At 33.9% G+C, this 22,526-nt stretch overlaps 1 protein-coding gene across 1 annotated transcript in view; it reads left to right on the top strand.

Annotated features, from left to right (window-relative positions):
- The first annotated feature begins 17,034 nt into the window (after positions 1–17,034).
- The window catches only part of LOC108904577 (mesotocin receptor-like), a 181,622-nt gene continuing 176,130 nt past the window's right edge, over positions 17,035–22,526 (top strand). Inside the window, exons 1-2 of the mRNA XM_018707191.1 lie at positions 17,035–17,046; positions 17,933–18,030. Of these exons, the coding sequence (XP_018562707.1) occupies positions 17,035–17,046; positions 17,933–18,030 (110 nt within the window). The remainder of the gene's footprint in view (positions 17,047–17,932; positions 18,031–22,526) is intronic.

The raw sequence follows: 22,526 nt of genomic DNA on the forward strand, positions 1-22,526 counted from the left end.
CCACCAGAACACATATTACTAGAAGGAGCTTTGTGTATTCTTATACATGTGTTTTAACTGTAGCAAACATCTAAACAGAGAACTACCTAATAAATAAAGATAGATAGGTCAAATGTAAACAATAAGACACAACGGCAGTGGCGCACTGTCAAAAATATTGGCAAAATATTAAAATTTACAAAATACCAATACACATTTGAAAGGATTACTCATTTTATAAATAATTTTTACATATTGGTGATATAATGAGACGGTAAAAATTGAAGTAAAATTAATAAACTGTTTTTACTATACTCAAATTGTTTTGACTGATTAATTAAATGCTTTTATCCAACACTTGTATATAATGATATACAATTTCTTTGGTTTTAAGGGAATAATGTGGCCTATAAGTCACTAATGAGTTATAAGTCATAAGTCACTAGTAAGTTATGACTTATAAAACCCACTAGTGACTTACAGAAATCATAAAAAGACAAATGTTTGGTTTATTTTTCTAGTTTTTATTAGAAAACCAACTTGAAACAGTAATAAGTCAACAAATAACCTAAAATGCTACAAACTTACAATCTACATACTTATTAATATTAACATTAATATTTATGGCCGTAATTTGATATTTGAAGAAGCACCATCAAAAGTAACAGAAACTATTTTGATACCTAATTCACTTAAAAATTCTAAACATTTTTTTTACAAATTAGCTTTTTCTCCACCACTTAAACCGTTTGTCAAGAAGTATTTTCCAATGACTATTTATAGCTACAACCATAAAAACAAGGGCTTCCATAGCTTCTGGAATATTATCCCCATATACTTCAGTGCAGACATCAACATATCCAGTGAATCCTTTTCCATTCCACTCAACACTTTAGACGTTTCGTCAAATACCAAATTGCCCAAAATTTCACTGTTTGTTTCTCTTACTTTCATTTTAATAGCAGCCAGTGCTTCATTTGTAAATCCAAGTTTTCCATCTATAGATCTGTATCATTTAGACATTGTTTTTGTATGTGGCAAAGCCATGTTAAAACTTCTTCTTGCATAATTATAAGCATCTGTTGAATAAAAGCTTAACGTTAAGGCAAACGACCTAAGCTCAGGTGAATACTTTTTACTAGATTGTCATTTTTTTGATCTTTGACAGATTTCACCTAATATTCCAAGTGCTGATTCCTAAAATTACATATTGTTTACAGACACAGAAAGAATACGTATTTTTCAACTTACATGAATGATACATTGAGCAGTTTCTGTTAAGTCATATTTCTTATTCAAAATTTTCAGAAGAGAAATAAGGCTACAAATTCTGGCTTTTAGACGACTTTTTGCCTGCTGCAGACTTCGACTTTATTGTTTGCATTTTTATTTTTCTCTTACAAATACTCCAATTTTTTCTTGCTCTTTTTGGACTATCCATGTCAGAAGTATGACATTCTCCAAAATATCGTGGATAAGGACTTTTTCCAATGTATTTTATATAAACACTTACGATAGTGTTTATATAAAATAAAATGGTAATATGTAAATAGGTAACAAGTAGAATTTTCTTGGTATTTTTTAAAATGTACTGAATAAAAAAAATATTAGATAGATAAGCAGATAGCAAAATGATAGGTTATTAGTTGTAGATACTATACAAAGGATATATAATTTGTTAATTATATTTTTATAACTTACTTTACGTTTATAATTTTATTACGATTGGGTAAATCTATTCCTATTTCTGATACAGTTAATGTTGATCAATATTTTGGTGCGGTCACCAAATTTCAAATATATTTCGGAAAGATCTGTAGCCTTATTTGTAGTAGATAACAAGCCTGATTGAGCACTCAGTGTCGATGACGATGAACATGTGGATATATTTTCTGGTTTTTGTTGCGGAAAGTGCAATGACTGTTCCGTAAGAACATCATTTAGAGAAATATTTCCTTATTAGAACTGTCTGATCTATAAAAATTAAATAAAAAGGTAGAGGTACTAGGTAACTGTAAAGGCTTTTTACTTGTATATCTTAATCAATATAAAAGTTATTTTACCTGCTATAAATAGAAGCTATTACTGGAATAGCTGTCTCTCGCAAGTACTTTATACCTGATGGCTCTGTTAGAAAATCATTAATCGCATAATGATGAGAACAAACAAAAATTTTGGTAATATTGACCTCACTTAGGGAGAGCTTCCACAAGTTTCCCCATTCCAGATTCTTAGGAAATCTAAAAAATACAGGTATTACTCATAATATACTAATAATATTACTGAAACAGGAAAAAATAAGTTGAACAATTAAAAAATATATCTTTTTAATAATTTAGATAATTATTTAGTCAGTATTTTATCACTGCTAATTAAGTACTAAATGTAAAACACCCTTATGTAATTCCTTAAACGCCGCCCATGTTGCTTGTTTACTTACCTGTCAAAAGACCGCTGCTCGCCCTTTTAAATAAAACTTTACAAATAACACATTTTCTAACCATGTTTTAGCACTAAATAAATGCCCATACATAAAAACTACACAACAATAAGAGGAAAATGCCACACTAAACACAAATAAACTCAAATACGTTAATAGCGGCTACATACTTTTCCTTTGACAGATGTCATCGACAATCATCGAAATGCGGATGTAGGCGGGAATATTAATTCGACCAATAGAAATTTGTGTCTCCTGAAGATCTGATTTATTTATGTGCATTCGCAAACAAATACATCCAAAGCTCCTTCTAGTGGTTACAATTCGTTGAATATTATAATGAAGTCGATGTTACCACCTGGGGATTGTACCTGGCTAGAATTAGTTACTCATTATTATAAATCTTGCAACACGTGATGCGTGGCGAAGTGGAAAACGATTCCCGTGCAACCGTTCTGTGACATAGCATTTTGTCTGCATTCACCGTATCGCAATAAAATACTAATCATTAATAAAAGGAATTCTCGATTATTAGAAATCAGACAGGCTACTATTGAAATAAATGAATTAGACCCCTGAGTTTGGAAACCGATATTAAGAAAACGTAGGGGCAAAAAATTTGTATAATATAAATATGATATTCTTAAAAACAATATCGGACTTGTCAATTACGTTCACGATCCGATGCAGGGTATACAGTATAGCCTTTATAACTGTATTATTTTAACAAATTTTTTTAGATTGTTGTTTACAGTTATTTACTAACTATGTCAGTTGTTTTCTTTTATTAAAGAATACAATATTTCCGGAGATAGCACTCCCTTCTGTTTTGCTTAAAAATGAAAATAAGACAAAAGGCTTTTGAGACAAATAACCTTCGACTTATCGTCAGTAAAAATTTGTAATTTTTTTATCAATTAATAAAAGAATTACGACGACTTAAAGCGAGAGGTATCAATTTTGTAGGCAGACAGTGATTTTTTCAACATTTTTGTTAATAACTAAAAAATGGATAACGAAACTAACTGAAATTTTAGCACACAATAGAGTAATAGTGAGGCTGTACTCGTATATGGTGCAAATTTCAATTTTTTTTGCCTCTATGTTTCCTTAATATCGGTTTCCAAACTGAATACTATACTATCCAAATAAGTGAAATAGACCCCTGGGTCTATTTCATTTATTTCGATAGTAGACTAATACTGAAACAGATGAAACAATTAAAGGAGAAGAACCAATTTTAACGCGAGAGGCAGAAATAAAAAACATCCAATAAAACATTATTGGATTTTGGCGTTTGATTATTCTACCGAATACCTTTAAAATGATGTAAAAATACGAAAGCTAATAAAAAAAAATATATATATTTTAAAAAAGGAATTTAATAAACGGGGCAAATATTGATTAACAAAATTTCAATCTTTCTAAAAGATTTATATATAATTTTGTGCTGTTAAGATTTATTAACTCCATTTGGAAAGAAGAACCTTGAAAAAAACAATCCTAAAGTAAAATACAGAAATAGTCGAGATCTTATCTATCGTGGTTATTTTTGTCTTTGTCAGGTGATATTAGAGCAACAAGAATACGAAATATTTCTTTAAAAGTTTACATTATTTAATAATTTCAGCACGTCAGGTATTCATTTTTGAATTAATGGTATTTAGAAATATAATCTTCAATTCTAATTTTAGATAATTTACTGGTTTACAAGTTCTAACATTTTTTATATGCACTGAAAGGAATCCACTAAGTGACGGGCTTTGCTCAGATATTTTAGCTACTGTAGATAAAATTTTTGCTGTCACAGAAAAAAATTCATGCTGCAACAAGTAAGTACGTTTTGCTGAAACGTGTTTGCTACCACAACAAAAAAAAAGTCTTATGGCTATGTGATAGTTCAGTTGGAATTTTATTTTAGTCGACTGTCTATCTTGTCCCAAGTGACTTGTTTTGCTCGGGTAAGTGAATGTACTTTTTTAGAATTGATCCAATTGGGGTTAGTCAGTCCTTATTTGTAGCAAATTAGGGCTCACTTATTGTAACTGAGGCTTCACTTAAAAATTTCCAGAGTAAACCAGAATTCGGCTCAGAGCGCATGCGCGATTATGCATGCCATATGCTGACTATGGTTTCGCCCATAGAGAAGTTAGAAGTCGACATTTTGCTGTAACACGTAACACGGGATATACGTTCGTCAATCGTTAGTCGTTGAGTCTTTAATAATAAATAGATGTTTTGTCATCGAATAGTATTATATGCATGCGTGATTACATGCACACAATGCAGGCTGAATACAGACTCTTACTTCTCGAATGGGAATTTCAAGATTATTTATGTTTGTTTGAAGATAGGTACAACATTTTTAGTTGCATTGCATGGTGCACGAAGAGTGAGGAGAGCCAACAACACCGAAAAATAGTAAATACGGAGACTCACTTGGAGTTAATGAGTTGATTCTATTAGGGTTATGAGTTTACTCGCTTGGGGTTAATGAGTTGACTCGCTTGGGGTTAATGAGTTGACTCGTTTGGGGTTAATGAGTTGAGTCGCTTGGGGTTAATGAGTTGACTTACTTGAGGTAGCAAAGAGATTATAGCAAAACTGTCTACTTACTGCAAGTGAGTTCCTTCCAGCAAAGCAGTTTTTCTTGTGGTAAGAAGGCAACTCACTTGGCGCCTATTTAATGCAGATGTTTTGCTACGGTTAATGGATTTTTACTAACCGTAGCAAAGAAATTCTGTCAGTGTACCTCGGATGAAATCCTTATTTTCTTATTCTGTTTCTTTTTATTAATAAAAGGTAGTGTTTAAAATTTTTTATTGTCTCATATTGCTAGTACGCTGATCACTGTGATTCGAAATTCAATTTTCTAAAATTGTGAGAGAAAGTGGATTTATTTTTTATAAAATATCTAATAAAGTTTTTAAATAAAGTCCTGATCTTTTTTGTTAGGTACGTTTGTGGACAATCCATATTTGCAAAAAAAGGAAGACCTATATCGGAATCTCTGCATCTGAATTTACTCCGGGGAAAATGAATGTCAAAAATATATATATTTAGTGAATCCTTAGAACATAATTCTACTACCATTAAAAGCCTTCTAAAAGTTTTGTCAAAGCCATGAATAAACACAGTGCTGCTTTTAAATATTTACACAACATTTTTCTAAGTATCTCGGACGCAAAACTAAAAAAGAGAATTTTTGTAGGTCCGCAGATACATATAGATATTTATTATACAAGGGAAAAAAGTACTAGATTTTATCTCGAGGTTGTGTTGTCTCCCGACGCGAAGCGGAGGGAGACAAAAAACCGAGAGGTAAAATCTACTTTTTTCCCGTGTATAATACACTATTTTTTTTCTGTGACGGGAAAAACAACGATTTAATATTGAAAAAACATTATTACAATATATTAGTCACTAAAGTTTTAAATTGGTAAGGAAACCCTTAAAGTAATCAAATATCTGTCAATATAATTCTGTGATTTGATTTAAAAATTGCAAACTTAGTGGTTGTTTAGTAGTTATTTTGAATAATATAAAGTTAAAAAATGTCTGATTCCGAGTTTTCTCTGACTACACCGGAGTTAGTAGAAGCAGCGAAAGTAACGTCACAAAAATTATTGCCAGCTACATCGCGTTACTTATGTATATTGTATATATCCGGGAAAAAAGTACTCACTTTTTTCCCGGGGAAAAAAGCAATTTCATAAAAAGTGACATTTTGTTACCTGTCAACAGAGATAAAATGTCAAACTTTTTTCCCGTTACAGAAAAAAATTAATTTTAATAATGATTGAAAAGCTTTTATCTACAGAAGAAAAAAATGCATGGAAATCCTTTAAAATGGTCGTCCAGGGATAAAGAAATTATTGCTAATTTATTAAAAACTATCATGCAATGGGTGTGAACATGCATTTTAATATACATTTCCTTGATTCACACCTGTACTTTTTTCTCGAAAACTTGTGCGTTGTGAGTAACGGGACGAAAGTATATTAGGAGATTATTGTTCTTCTGTTTCAAGAGATACTGACACATTTTTAACATTTTTTTATTTTTAAGCTATTAATTTGATACTTTTATTTAAAAAATATTTTTTTAATGAGAATGAGATAACTTTTTCAATATTTTTTCCGTACTCAGCACCCCTAAATCTATGAGAAATGACATATTATGACGAAAGTATATAAACCGTGTAAACCAGTGATTATTAATTCAATACTAACTATTTACTAGATAGTACAGCTTTAATTTAATGCTTATTGGGTCCATGCAGTAATTGTTTCCCGTAATATCATCAGTTAATAATCTTGTCTACTCTTTGGTATTAAAGAATATTATTTGACTTCATTTAATAGGAAAATGTTCTCAATTAGTTTAAATTATTATTAATAAAACATATTGTTTTAAAGAAGTATTTTAACTGATGTCTGATCATTATTTGCTGTCCTATCTACCGAATTTATTCCTGCACAAAAAGATTCATCTTCTAAATTGGCTAGTTTGCAAAATATAATACTAGACTTCAGCAACGCATACAAATTTATTTTAGGATACTTCTATCATGGTAATGGGGATGTGAAACGTCCCGAAGGGATATGCGGCTAAAACATTATTGATAAAAGTTTCACATCAATTGTGCCAAATAGCAGATCTGTATTTCTTTCTGAAATTCAATACGTGTCAGAATATCAAGCTAAACTGAACTCACATCCACCAGTCAACAACACTATTTATATAGATACGAATGTTCCTCATCAATCTTAATTTTTCTGTTGGCTTTGATGTCAATAAAGTGAACATAATTTTTTAATTAATGGTTTGTTACATTATATACATTTCTTTCCGGATATATCCGTCAAGACTTGTCAACATGTGTTTGAAATTTCATCTTGAAGAAAAAGACACTAGGAGCGATTGAAAATAGTAATATGAAATAGGTATGGTGAGCGATTAATAATTTTTATAACATATAACCGGGATGCAATTTAATTCGATTATCATCTTTAGCCATCCAAGTTGAAAAAAAGTATTGAATCTTATGATTATAGTTCCTTAAACTATAAATAAAGTGAATGCAACTATTCTAAACTTTTGTATGTTATTCTTTTCAAAAGAAAAATTAAAAGTAACTGTTGAAATACATGTTAATTCAAAATTCAGTACAAAGAATTTAGAGGCGTATTTTTGAGGTCAAAATAAGACTTTTTTTTCATGTAAACGTAGATCCACAAATGATTAGTTTTCGATACGTTAAAGATATGTGTTAAAGTTTTTTTATTTTTTTTTCGATTTTTTAAGAATAATTTCCAAACAGATTTGAATGTTGGCATACAACTTTTTAGGATGTTATTTTTAAATATGTTATTGCTTTTGTCGCTGCTTGTAGAGGGCTCCATCTATAAGGGTACGCTTGAATTAAATTGGCCCTAACCTTTTTGCTACCCTGTACATTGACATTTCGTATTAGTGCTTTTATTCCCCTATCAATTTTAAGCAAAAAAGGTATACTTAGTTGAAATCTCTCAGAACAACTGTTTCCAGATATTGGCTGATATAAAAAAAGTAAAAACAGCTGGATATCAGCGTAAGCCTGATGAATTTGAAAATTTTTTTAAAAATTTGAATCGGATAATGAATCAACGGTTGTAAAGCAAAAGTAGTCGTGAAGTAATTGAGCACTTAAAGTTTAAAGGGTGTAAAATAATATGACGTCTATAATAAGGAACTAAATCAAAGTTTAATGGAACAATCTTCTTGGATGGTATCGATTCGGATGTCTTAGCACATTATCTAACAGCCAAATTAACTGGTCGATTTAAAAAATATGACTTATTTGCTTTGGGACTAAATATGTTTCAAGTTTGACAGTAATTAAAACGAATTCCAGAAAACTAAAATCCCAAACTTTCCAGTATATTCAATTCTCTCTCACTGAATGAGCCCAGGTGTACACGAATGGACTTAGAAATATTGAACATTTAAAAGTAACAAAAAATCGTCGATATTAAATTGATTAGTTTTATAAAGCATATTAAGTCAACATTTAACAGAAACTCTTATCAAAATCTATTTTTTAAAGCACAACAATTTTTTTTAATATGTAATGCCAAACCCTAAGCGCAAACAAAAAATCCTAACAGGTACTTGTATTCCAAGAAGATACAATATCCCATAAACTAAATGCTACATCAAAACTGATGTAACGCTTGTAGAAAACGATAGATCTAAAAATAGTACCTTTGAATCAAGAACACAGCAGAAAGAAATTGAGGGGATCAATATTTTCTGAAACCCACCGTTTTTCTTGCGCACTTAAAGTTTTTTATGAATGAAAGTGTTTTAAATATTTGACACTGAGTACCTTGAAAAAGAAACATTATATAAAGAGTCGTTCTTCTCGAGAAGTCTAGTTAATCTATTGTATATTGTTATATACAGGGTATTCCAATTAAAACCTCCCACCTAGAAAATATCGGAATTAGAAAAAAAAGCAAAAAAACCTGAGTCACATCGATTTTCTTTTCAAGGGGGACGCGTGATGGCGTTTTGGTGTCTTGGAAGCTACCCCTTAGGCAGGGACGTAAAATACCCTTAAACTTTAAATGTCACCCTAAGTTGAGTAACACCTCATTTTAAAGCTTTTTCAATTCTGCTCATACGACTTGTTGAATTTCGGTTGCGTATTAGCGTTGACAGTTGTTTCTAATTGTAAGTCAACCTATATTGGACATTAAAATTGGAAACAATTTAGTAAAACAAGTTGCTTGTGTTCTAAAAAAAATACAAATTTTTACATGATTTATTAAATATTAACTAATATTGGTAATAATTGTAATTATACACATATCTTTTTAAAACACAGTGAAACTAATGAAAAATAATTTCTTGAAAAGAAGCTGCATGATAACGACGTGTTACTTTAAAGTCACCATATTTTTGGTGTCAATGTGTACGAAACGTCGAACATTAAAATAATTGTTTTTAAAAAATAAAAAATGTTCATATTATTTATTAAATATTAACCAATACATAATAAAAAAAAAATAAAAACGATAATCTCATAGGAAATATATATTTTTTAATGGTTAATAACTGCGCATGCGCTATTGTTTGAGGTCACACTCCAGCGGCGAAAACTGTTGATACGTTCTCTAAGTCAAAATTAGCTTCTGTATAAATATGAGCCTCACTCAAAGTTACTCCCTGCATAAAATAAAATAAAATGTAGTTTCATTCGCAAATCTAGGTTCACAATATAAATGAATTATTAATAATCAAATTGACCTTCTTCCTGCCTACTCCTTTCATTCACCTTTCACCTACGTGAATGAAACTCAGTCTGAAGTAATCTTTATCCCCAAAATTTATTCGTATCGAGATGTAAGGGATTATTCAATAACTGGAGTTCCTGAACAACAGTGAGAGAGTGACGTCGCTTTGTCGGTTTGTTCTTGAGAACGTCACGTTTCTTACGTGATATTACTTACATCAGTTTTACATAAAATTTATTAAGAAACTCAAAATTGAGTCTTAAGCATTGTGGGTAAATCTTTGCGGAAAGAGAACGGAAAATTTGGAGATTATCAGGATACGCTAGAAACATTTTGAGTATTTCTGTGATTTTGAGGAGGAATAAAAATTTTCACAGTGCACACAGATATGTGCGTAATGTATTAGAAATTATGATCTAGATCCTAAAAAAGTTTGGCTAACTGGACCTTTTACCCTTCTATTTCTTAACTCTTCCTGTTAATATTGCAGACTATTAGACTACAAACTTAACAATAGACAATAAGCATACAATGTTTATTATATTAAATGTGCCGAACCAACAGGCTTTGATAACCTAGTCAAAAATGTAGATCGAGCTCCTTTTTGAATATAAAATTTTGTGTAATCTGAACTAGGTTAATTACAGAAAGAATCATAAAAAATTTCATGTTTAATAAAACCTTAATAGTGATTTCCTGCTAAACCGTTACATTTATCGATTTGAATAAAGAGTACATCATTTTTTGTTATATTATATATCTTTTCAATAATGTTTAAATTTCTGTGATGTCTAGTAAGATAAAAAACTAGAATTGAATAATTAAATAATTGAACTTTGACGGGCTGACAATTTGAAAAAAATTCAATAGATATTGCTGTTATCTTAATCTGTAGAATTGACTCCTGGAGATTCCTGAGGGACTTTTCGAACACCTTGTATATCAATGGCTAGTACCAAAACCATTTTTTGAGAGGTTAAGAGGAAAGTATAGGGGTGATTAAGATATCTGATTGTTCATGATAAAGATTTAGTAGTAGTAGTAAAAGGGGCGGCCTCAGCCTGGAAATTAGGCCACAAGTGGGCCCTTTTTGCCTACCCCGTCGTCCCATAACCTAAGCACTCTCTGCCTCTGACCCTCCTCGAACCTACCCGATGCCCTGATGAACGCCAGGATTTTGGTCCATGGAAGGTCTCTCACCTCAACCCCTTGCAGCTTTTCAGCACCAAAGACTTTATGTCTTATTCTCCCAAAGGCTGCACACTGTCCCAGAAGGTGGACAGGGGTGTCCTCCCCTTCGCCACATTTCGGGCATAGAGGGTCCTCCTCAATTCCTATTAAGCTTAAATGCCTCCTAAGTCTGCAGTGGCCTGTCAGAACCCCCACCATTTGGTTTAGGGCTCTTCGACTGAGGCTCAGCAGCCATCTTGTCTTGGATTTGCTAGGTCCATGTATAAAACTATGGGCCTGCCTGCATCCTCTATTTCTCCTCCAATCCAGACCTAAAGTTTGATAGGCCCACTTATTGAGGGCCCCATTAATGCTGCCTCGTGTGATACCTAAGATTGGTTCAGGTCCCTGTCCAGGTCCCCTGGACCCAAGACGAGCTAATTGATCCGCCCTCTCGTTACCAGGGATGCCCCTATGGCCTGGGACCCAAACCAACTCTACTTCTTTTCGTCTGGCCAAAGACTCTAGAGCGTCTCCACATTCTTGGACAAGGGCAGACCTAGTCCTCGGGGAGCTAACCGCTCTGAGCGCGGCCTGACTGTCGGAGCAGATAAAAATCTTCTCCTCTGCACAATTCCTTACCTCCTCCTTGCTTGCTACCATCAAAATAGCAAAAACCTCAGCCTGGAAGACTGTAGCATACATACCCAGTGAAAAGCTTTCCTGGATGCCGCTGCCTTCCAGATAAATTCCTGCTCCTGAAAACTCGTCTTCTACCCGAGATCCATCAGTATAGCACACTAGGGATCCCGGGGAGAACATATCACCATCCTGCTTCCACTGCTCTCTCGAGGGGAAAGTGGTGACATACTTCCTTCCTAACCTAAGCCGGTCCTCTGCTTCCGTAACCCTCATGGCGGATATTGGGATGTCCCTCTCCGCCCTGAGGGCCACGGCAGCATGGCCCTCAGTGCGTCCTTTAGCTCTCCAACCGCCGGCGTCCCTTATCCTAAGGTATGCCGCCATCGCCTCCCTCATAATCCATGTAGGAAGGGTCGGCAGCCCCAGAAGGACCTCTAACGCGACCGTTGGGGTCGTCCTCATTGCCCCTGTAATACCTAAGCAGGCAAGTCTCTGGATTCTCACCAGCTTCCTGGCTACCGTCATCCGGTCCACACACGGCCACCAGACCAAGGCCCCAAACTGTAGCCTCGGCCTGACCATCGCCGTGTACACCCAGTGAAGCACCCTTGGATTAAGTCCTCAGTTTTTGCCAACTATCTTCCTTAACTGCTAGAGGGCTGCCACTGACTTCCGGATAATCCTCTTAACTTATGGTCCCCATGACAGTTTGCTGTCCAGGATTACCCCCAAGTATTTGACTTCCCTGTCCAAAGTCAGGGGCCTCCCATACATGGTTGGAGCCCTGAAGTCACCAATCTTCCTTCTCCTTGTAAGTAGGATCATCTCCGTCTTCTTTGAGTTGACTGACATCTCCTCACACCACCTCTCTATGATCCTACAGGCTCCCTACATTCTGTCGCATACCACGTCCAAAAACCGGCCCTCGACTAGAACCACGCCATTATCGGCGTAAGCATGGGCATCACTGTATCCCTCCGAGGTAGGCGTTCCAGGAGACCGTCCATTACTAGGCACCATAGAAGCGGGGAGAGGCAGCTGCCTTGAGGGCATACCCTCCCACTCCCAGGTCCCTACGACAGTCCCCCATGGCTGCACTAACCTTCCTTTCCTTCAATGCCGAACTCACCCATTCGACCACGATAGGCGATGTGTCTTGGAGCGAGTTGCATATGGTCTCAGTTTTTTCCTTGTCGAAGGCACCTTCTATATCAAAGAATATTGCCAGTACGACCTCTTTGTACTGAAAGGCCTTCTCTACTTTATGCGTGACACTATGTAAGGCCGTCTCTGTGAACCTGCCCCGCCTATATGCGTGCTGGTTCGTGTGGATTGGGTATATACTCAACACCCCATCCACCAGATACCTTTCCACAATCCGTTTCCACATCGTTTTAAACAGAAAGGATGTGAGACTAATAGGCCTAAAAGACTTCATGGAAGTGTAGTCTTCTTTCCCAGCCTTGGGTATGAAGACCACCTTGGCTGACCTCCAAGCCTGTGGGTCGTAGCCCATCGCCAGACTGGCCCGGAAGACCCTCACCATACATGGCAAGAGAATATCCAGGCCCCTCTGCAACAACGACGGGAATACTCCGTCCGGCCCCACTGCCTTGTAGGGTTCGAACTCATTCACTGCCCAGGTTACTGCCTCGTCGCCAATGAGCTTCTTGGCCAGGAGCCAATCTGCTTGTGGCATCGGCTCCGCCCAGTACCCTCAACGACATGGCCTCCACCTGCAAAGTGACTTTCCAGCAGAAGTTTTAAGCACTCCTCGCTGGAAGTGGTCCATCTTCCCTCTTTAATGACTCTAATTTCTCCCTTTTGTCGCAGCTTAAGATCTTCATTAATCTGGCTGTTTCCGGCAGGGACTCCAGATCGCTGCAGTATGCCTTCCAGCCAGATCTCTTGCTACGCCTAGGTTCCTTCTTAAACTCTCTCCTTGCAGTTTTGTAATCGTCCCAAGAGGTCCCTTCCCCTTCCCTGACAGCTCGGTTAAAGACACGCCTGGCCGTCTGGCGTGATAAAGAGTTAGTCACCACCTATTTTTCAACAAAATTTTGTTACTCTTAGACTTCATTATTTCAGCTTTCCTATTGTATATCACCTATTTCTATTTTATTATATTCTAATAACAAATAATGAACTGAAGTTTAAAATATTTTCGAGAAAATTCTGTTAATTATTTCTTCTTCGACAATATAATTTCTATTGACAAATTTCTCTTTGTATCTTCCTCTAAATATTTTGTCTTCTCTGTCCAGTTTATTTAGAATAATTATATATATCCTTCAGCAACCCTTTCTCTTTAATGCAATTAAATCTGTCCCAACTTAACCAAAATGGTAGCAAGGGATCGACGGAAACAATCCGCTTTTGGCAAATTTAAAAATTTTACGACAATTTGAGGCATTTTACCAAACTGATGTATTCCTACTATTTGCCTGCAACATTGCTCATTTGAGTATTTGAATAAAAAGAGGCAACTTTCAAAATATTCTGGGCGGCATGCATCATAATTTCTATACAGTGGCATGTAAGTTTCGTTTATCACAAATTATGAGGTTTTCGTTTTATTACCCAGTACAGCTTTGATCTTAAATCATCTATATCATTCAAGTTTAATTGATATAGTTAATCACCACAACAAGCATCAGCAACACCAAATATTAAAGCAACCTTTAAAAAAAACAATATCTAAATATTTTAAAATTTTCACATATAAACGTACCTTATTCATTAACAATAATATTATCTAGTGCATGAGCAATAAACGTTTGAAGTTTGACACAACTTTTGACTTCTTTGGTTTATAGTTATCATCTTGACGTTTCAGGAAAACACTTAATTTCAAATATTTTGATATATGTATCAGTGTCTTCCTTTGTACTATGTGTTGCTCTTAATATGGAATAATTTAACCATAACATAGCTAGCTGCCTTCAGCTTTGTAGATAAATCGGAAAAGTATACAATCACAACATTTTCGGATCTGGAGGTCGTATTTTTTTCAAGACAACAAAAGTCTTGAAACGTTTGTAAATGAATTGGTACTTTTCGCTAGATTTGTTTGGTAATAAATTTAAAGTCACATTTTTTACTACCAACACTGGTGGTGTCCCAGACACATCATCACCACTGCCCATTTTAAATATTTTTTAATATACAGGGTGTCCCAAAAGTGACGCCCGTCCTTCTGGCCTTTGATTAAAGGGACAAAAATAAATCGAAAATCAAGAATAGAAAATTTCAAGATTGTTTTTCTTTGTTGAGTTATTAAAAAATATATTAAAAAAAAATAGAAATAAACATTTGAGCTGGGTTATTAAATAATTATGTAGTTTAGAGCGATATTTACTGCAACTGTATGTTTTTAAATGAAAACATACCATTGCCATTGTTGGATGACGTTCCGTTAGTAGTTAGACTAAATTATTGATTTCAACATGATGGAGCTCCATCACATTATGGTTTGCGACTATGAGATTATCTGAATCAAAACTTCCCAGGCAGATGGATTAGAAGAGGTGGACCCATAGCATGGCCTCCTAGGTTACCAGATCTGAATCCCCTAGATTTTTTTTGGGGTTATTTAAAAGAAAAGATTTACAGTGAACCTGTTGTAAATCTAGAAAATGTAGTAGCCTGTATACGCGCTCCTGTCGCGTTAATAGACCAAGAGATGCTACAAAGGGTTCAAGCTTCAATGTAGAATCGTGCCTATCTTTGTCTTAGAGTAGAAGGCAACTTATTTGAATACCTTTTGTAAAAACAATTTCTATTATTTAAGCACGTTATGGTTTTTTTTCCTCTCCATTTTATAAAATTGTTTTATTAAAATGTTTTTCTCTATCCTTTTCTGGTTAAAATTATTCCTTACACCCAGGTACAACCGACTATCGGAAGCTATACTTACCTACTAATGGTTATAAATTATTTGTCTTGGTCCCCATAAGCATAGACCTCAGTTTTGAGAAGAAAAAATTGGATTTTCACTTTTTTAGTTTTTTGAATAATTTTTTGAATAACTCAACAAAGAAAAACAATTAGAAAATTTTCCATTATTGATTTTCGATTTGTTTTTGTCTCCTTAATCAAATCCCAGAAGGACGGGCGTCACTTTTGGGGCACCCTGTATTTTAGCACTTATAGGTATTAAAACGAATTTAGCTTTTATCACAACAATAAATAAACAATGATTGTCAAGGAAATGACTTCAAAAGCAATTTGATTTTAATGGAGAGACGTTAAGTATGCATTGTTATCCGGGAATGTATTAAATTGTTCACAGGGTTGAGGTTAATTTTACCATCAACTGAATTTTTTAAAAATTACCCATATATTTTTTGGAAGCAACTTACAGTTAAACTTATTAACACAAAAAGTAGTTAGTTAAACATACAAGTTCTTTCTTCCTACAAAGAAAAAATTATACAACCACTCCCGGTCTCCAATAACTTACAAATCAAGTTTTAGAAATGAAAATTTACTGAATAGAATTTTTCGGTTTGACTTATTTTAGCGGATGGTCCACAAATAAAAATTTATGTGGGTCTAATATAAATTCAGGAAACGTTTCTACTAAAGCTCGCTCTTGGGGGACATAAGTGTTTCTGCATTCCTTTAAGCCTTCCGTGCCATTTACGCAACCAAATCATTTATAAAATCGCGTATAATTTATGTTACACTTGGTTCTAACAATGGCTGATATATAGCATTATTATGACTGACAGCAATGGAGATATTCCTGGAAAACACATTCGTCAACGGCAACAGAAACGCAATCCGACAAGCCTCGAAGGATATTTTTAATGTGTTGGTTGCTGTTTCCACGTGTGTGTGAAAAAATTCATATTTGTAATCGATCTGGTGAGGTGGTTCCTGGCAGATACGATTAGAGTGAAATGGTACGAAAAATAAGATACACAAGGTGGGTAATTTGACTGCCTTGTGAACATGTACAAGGTGTCACAAATTAGTAGGTCAACTACAGTTTACTTGAATGATAATAATGAGGCTTTCATTTTTAATTTGGGAATCCCGCTAATGACGTACAGCACATTAAGCTAAAGATTTTAAAATCGCTTTTTGATAATAACTCCATTTCTTTCTAACATCCTGAGTTGAAATTTTGGCATAGATTTATACCGTCGTACTTTGGAATAATTCTAGTTAAAAAAATTATAGCTCAAGCCGAAGAATAGAGGTACTGTTTTTTTTTTAGATAATATTAGTGGCGGATGTAGACTTTCATACCAAGGGCGGAAATATTTAGATACAGAGTATTGAAAAAAAAAAGTTCAAATATAATAGTGTAGATTTATTTTAAGTACCACTGAAATATCGGGAAAATATGCTAACCTATATCATTCTTTACAGTGAAAGTCCAATTTTCTTCTATTGTCCCAAATAATCTTTTCAATTACTTACTTTTTCATTAAAGTTTGATATTTTGAAATGAAAGCTATTATTTGGGCGCAAAGTGCATAGTAAATATGTGTTATTCCTGCTCCGTCGGTAACCATGACCATCGCTGTAAACACTTTACAAATTTGCAGGAGTTAATGTGATTGCACTATTTAATTATCTAGATGATGTAAACTAAGGGGGGGGGGGGGCGGTGCCGCAGAGCCCTTCCGCGCCAGCCTCCATTGGTGAAAATGGCAATTTTCTTAATTTTTTCTGTTTCAATAAATTTTGATTTGCGATTTGGTTTTCGATATTTTTAGTAATGTTATAACAATCTTTAGTTTGCATTAGATTAGGTTACAAGTACTGGCAAAGGATGTGTTAAACGTTATCGTACATTATTTAGCTAACTTTAGGGATAATTTAAAAGTATTGGTACTATTGGGAGAGTGTGAAGGAAACAATTAGACAAATTCACGAAAATAAGAATATACTGATAGATATACGAAAAGTAAAAAAAAAATAGTTATTTAATAGTAAGATAATAAATATGCATAAAGTCTGAAAACTATAAAATAGGTGTTCTTTGCGAATCCATAATCGCTCCCTTTTAATGAGAGGGAACGTGCTGAAAAATCTGTGGTTTCAGCATGAAGCGCTCTATGCCTTTTACAATTCGTAAATGTTGTTCATGCAATATTGGAAGTTTAAAAAAGGAACCTTTCATAAACCCAGAGTAAAACAAGTCCATCTGATTGAGGTCGTGGGAACGACTTAGCTAGTGAATAAGCGCACCTTTTCTTCTACCAATCCAGCTGTTAGAAAACGTTTCCTTTAGATAGTTTCGAACATTCTGACCTTAGTGCGGTGGCACACCATCAACCTGAAACCACGTATTTTGTCTAACCACAAAATGCGCAACATCTAGAAGATCTGACTTTATAATTATATTATACTTGATCGATATCATACAAATTGGACTATTAAATATTATATGTATATTTTTTTTCAGTTGGTAATATTTACCTATCAAGAGGTTCCTGGCGAGGGAGTACCTGACTGTTGGGCGACCTTTGAAGGCGAATGGGGAATACAGACCTATGTGATATGGTGAGTTATAATTATTTGTCTTAATCAGATATAAATAAAATGTTGGGAACGCGAAAATGTGAAAAATTAGGACTTTAGTTTCGATTAATTTCAATTCAGATTGATCATGTATAAGGTGTTATATTTTACATAATTTTACCATAATTTCTGTGTTTCTCCTTACAAGACTTGTTTAAATAACAGTAATCTTAGAATTTATTCTAGAATAAATGGCCCAAATATGGGCCAAAACTGATTTCTTCCTAAATTTGGCTAGTATTCACTTAAATAGTGGATTTTCTGAGAAATATCAAGGTCATGGGTAAATTTTACTAAAGGCAGCGTGTTCTGCGTCTCCACATACTACGAAAATGATATGTTTTGACACAATTTAGGAAAAAATCCATTTTGACCCATATTTGGGCTAGTTTCACTCAAATAGTGGATTATCTGAGAAATGTGGAGGTCACGGATAAATTTTCCTAATGGCATCGTGTTCAGCGCCTTAAATTACTACGAAATTGATATATTTGGACAAAATTTAGGAAAAATCAGTTTTGATCCATATTTTTACCAGTTTCACCCTAAAATTTAACTTTTCTCCGAAATTTGTCCTAAAGTCATGAATTTTGACTGCAGGGTCGTGTTCAGCGCATCGAATTCCTTTGGGAATGATATGTGGTTCTCTTGGATTTGGACTTTTTTTGTGTAGCCGATTTCAATGAAACTTCGCTATGTTGTAGAGAGCAAAATTATACGAGACACGTATATTTTCTTTTCTACCAATAAACAATTTAAAGAGGTAAAAAGTACCCCTAAGGTTTACCCCCAAAAATCAGGTTTTTCAAGAAATCTCTGTTTCAGTTTTTTTAAACTAATTGGAGATTGTCTAATATCGATCACAGATAGAAAAAAGAGAATTTGGTATAGAAACAGAGATTTCTTGGAAGAACAGTTTTTTAGGAAAACTTTATGGGTGCTTTTTACCCTTTAAAATTTTTATCGGCACAAAAAGAAATACACACTGTAAAAAAATCGGTATCAGTGAAAGCAATAGAAGTAACAAGAGAATCCATTGAGTAAAATTATTGAGTACATTTTAACTCAATATTGAGCATTTTGATAATTTTACTCATTTGTGACAATATTTGAACTAAAATTGAGTACTTTCACTCAAATACCCGTTAAATAAATTTTACAGATAAACTCGTATTTGATACATTTGTAGCTAAATCGAAGTAAATGTCCTCATTATTGAATGATCCCACCCCATTTTATGGTTGTCCTGTGTTGTCTGCCTATTCCCATCGTCCCCATTAGGCCATCTCGTGGCGTGGTGTATGGCGTGTAGTGCTAGACATGTGTCCGTTAATACGGTTATTTAGGTAAAAATTATGTTTAAATGCAGTGGTTTGTTTACAATAATTAATAACAATAAGTTGCGATTAATATTTGGTTAAATAAACGGATATTTATATTGTTACCTATACTTACTTACGTATCTGTAACGTACAATATAGGCTATGAAAATCTATTATTTTGTCCGATCAGTTGCCCAATTCCTTTAATCGAGAGAAAAAGTCAGCTCTTAATTGGTTTTACATAAAAGTCACTCACTTGATGGTTCTTCTGTTGCAATAGTTTTACTCAAAATTTTAGTTGTTTAATAGAGTGAAAATTTTACTCAATCGTATGTGGATAGAAATTGATATACTATTGAGTGAAATTGAGTGAATTTGAGTGATTTTTTTTTACAGTGTAGTATGTACATGTCTCGTATTTTTTTGTCCTTTACAAAATGCGACACTCCGATAACCTTACTTGTTAGAACCGGCTAAATACTCTACTTTTGTAACCATTTTATGCACTTTCGTTAAAATGGATTTTCTTCATTTCGTATAAAATTTTAAATCAAAAAGCACAATTTGCTCTTAAACAATAAGGAGTAGATTTTAAAAGAGGAAAGTTACAATAATATAAATTTCATCTGTTAAAATCCAGTCTGTTTCGTACAACCTATTTTTTACAGTTTTGCTAAGAACAAATAATTCTCAAGCTGATCCTCAAAGACAAAGAGAATTTAAGATATTGCTTATTCTAAAAAACACACTTCGATCATTTAATTAATTTTTATATTATTTACGCAATTGACTAACCAATTATAAAAATGGCGGTAATTTTTAATTTTTTTTTATAGTCCGCGATACACTCCTTTACTATTTAAGGTATATTTCCCAAAAGGAACAACTTAGTGTGATGCAAACCATTAATTACAACCAACATTGTACGCTCATGATGATGGCATTAGTTAACAAACACGTCTTAAACAAACTTTAACAATTTCCTCAACTCCAAAGGATGCACTTTAACATGAGACAAAGTGGCTCACGAATATGACGACAAACTTTTTACCATGTCGTTTCATCCCTTGCTTTTGAAATTAATGGATGGATTAAAATTAACGAAAGTTAGGAATGATGAAAAATTTATTAATCTCAACAACTAGGTCAATGGGAACTAATTATCGCTGAGAACATAACAAATATAATGGAGGTTCAACATGATACTTAAATAGAGGGTACCTACTTCTTTTATAAATTACTTTTGCAAATAGAGCAAATTAACTTTACTGACACTAGCAACTCTCGTGTGGATAAAGTTAGTATGAAAAATCTAACCTCAGCCGAAAAAGAATTAAAGTTTAGGAAACAATTACATTGCATTTTATTCTTTTTAAGAGTTGGCTGGCAGTTTTAAACTAGTTAAAGTGAACAAAATTTTAAAGAAAAGTTGTAGGTACAACCTAAAATAAAAAGTCTTGAACTTTTACACTTCATGGAAATGTATTTTATTTTTACTCTATTAAAACCTGATATGTTTCAATCAATCCAACAAATATAATTTTCATCAACAAGAACAGATTCATTAAGATTACGTAATTGTTAAAATTATTAAACAAAATTTGGTGCAATTGGCGTCATACGTTTCCAAAATGAATGAACATTTTGGATTTGAAATTTTTTTTAATAAATATGAAAATATAAATAAAATTATTATTTGACTCCACTGTTTGGAATAATACTGCAAGATATTATATTTATAGATTAAAAAAAAATTGGAAAAGTAGGAATTTCGTATTATAATGATCTATTTCTGGCACGATTTTTGTATTGCTGACTTTTGAGAAAGATTTGGATGTACAATGTAAAAAAATTCACTCAAATTTCACTCAATTTTACTCAATAATGTATCAATTTCTGTCCACACCCGATTGAGTGAAACTTTCACTCTATTAGTATGAGTACAACTGAGAGAAACTATTGCATCAGAAATGAGTGAGGTTTATTCAAATACAAGTTACTGCTAACTATCAATTGAGTGACTTGTGACTCTATTCTGAGTATATAAAACCAGTTTAGAGTTGACTTTTTCTCTAATATGATTTAAATTGAACTATTATTGAGTCATTCAGACTTGGTTTTTAATTAACTAATTATTGAGTACAAAAATAAATCACTCATAAATGGGATAGGATATACAATGTTGAAATTAATTAGACGCTATACAGCGTGTTCTGCAAATGATGAACTTTCAAATTAAGAGAGATATTGTAAAAATAATATCTCAAATCTACATCTTTTTTTTATAGTATATGTACAAGGGTGGTCTGAAAAGTTTCCGACCTCGACATGAAGATGGCAGCACTCGTAAATAAAAGCTAGTGAATTTCGTTGTTCATCTGTTGACAGTTACTCACCAAAGTTTCAGCCATTTTGGACGCGCAGTTGTTATGCAACAGTCGTTTAAGTGAGTTGATGTGAGTGTTTTTATGAAAATGGACAAAATCGAGTATCGAGCTTTCATTAAATATTTGTTTTTGAAAGGCAATACGCCTACGCAAATCAAAGATGAGTTGGATTCTGTGTATGGGGACTCTGCACCGTCATTTATCACAGTGAAATTTTGGGCAGCCTGAATTTAAATGTGGCCGTAAGAGCTTGGGAGGCGATGAACGTTCGGGACGTCCAAAAACTGCAACTACCGATGAAAACATCGCCAAAGTTCACGACGCCGACGACCGCCAGGTTAAAGTGAGAGAGATAGCAGAGGTTATGAACATGTCAAAAGAACGTGTTTGTCACATATTAAATGAACATTTAAACATGAGAAAGCTGTCCGCGCGTTGGGTGACGCGTTTGCTCACGTTAGACCAAAAACATTTTCAACGCTCTGTTGGCGCAGTTTAGGCGCAATAAATCCGTAACTTATATTGTGTACTGTGATAATACGTCTGTACTACGCTAGTGCCTATCTGAGAGTCCCCCATTCACTAAGCTTAACCTATGTTTACAAAATAGTCCCATAAATACTCCCATAATATTAATCTGTCATCGAGACGGGCCGAGATCGTTGACGACGCTGGTAAAATTCCGTGAATTGCTCACACGGCCAATTTGGCTCCGATTAATTACTGTAGATGAAACTTGGATACACCATTATACGCCCGAAACAAAAAT

Source organism: Anoplophora glabripennis, unplaced genomic scaffold, assembly GCF_000390285.2.
Source record: "Anoplophora glabripennis isolate ALB-LARVAE unplaced genomic scaffold, Agla_2.0 scaffold8, whole genome shotgun sequence".
Lineage (NCBI taxonomy): Eukaryota > Metazoa > Arthropoda > Insecta > Coleoptera > Cerambycidae > Anoplophora > Anoplophora glabripennis.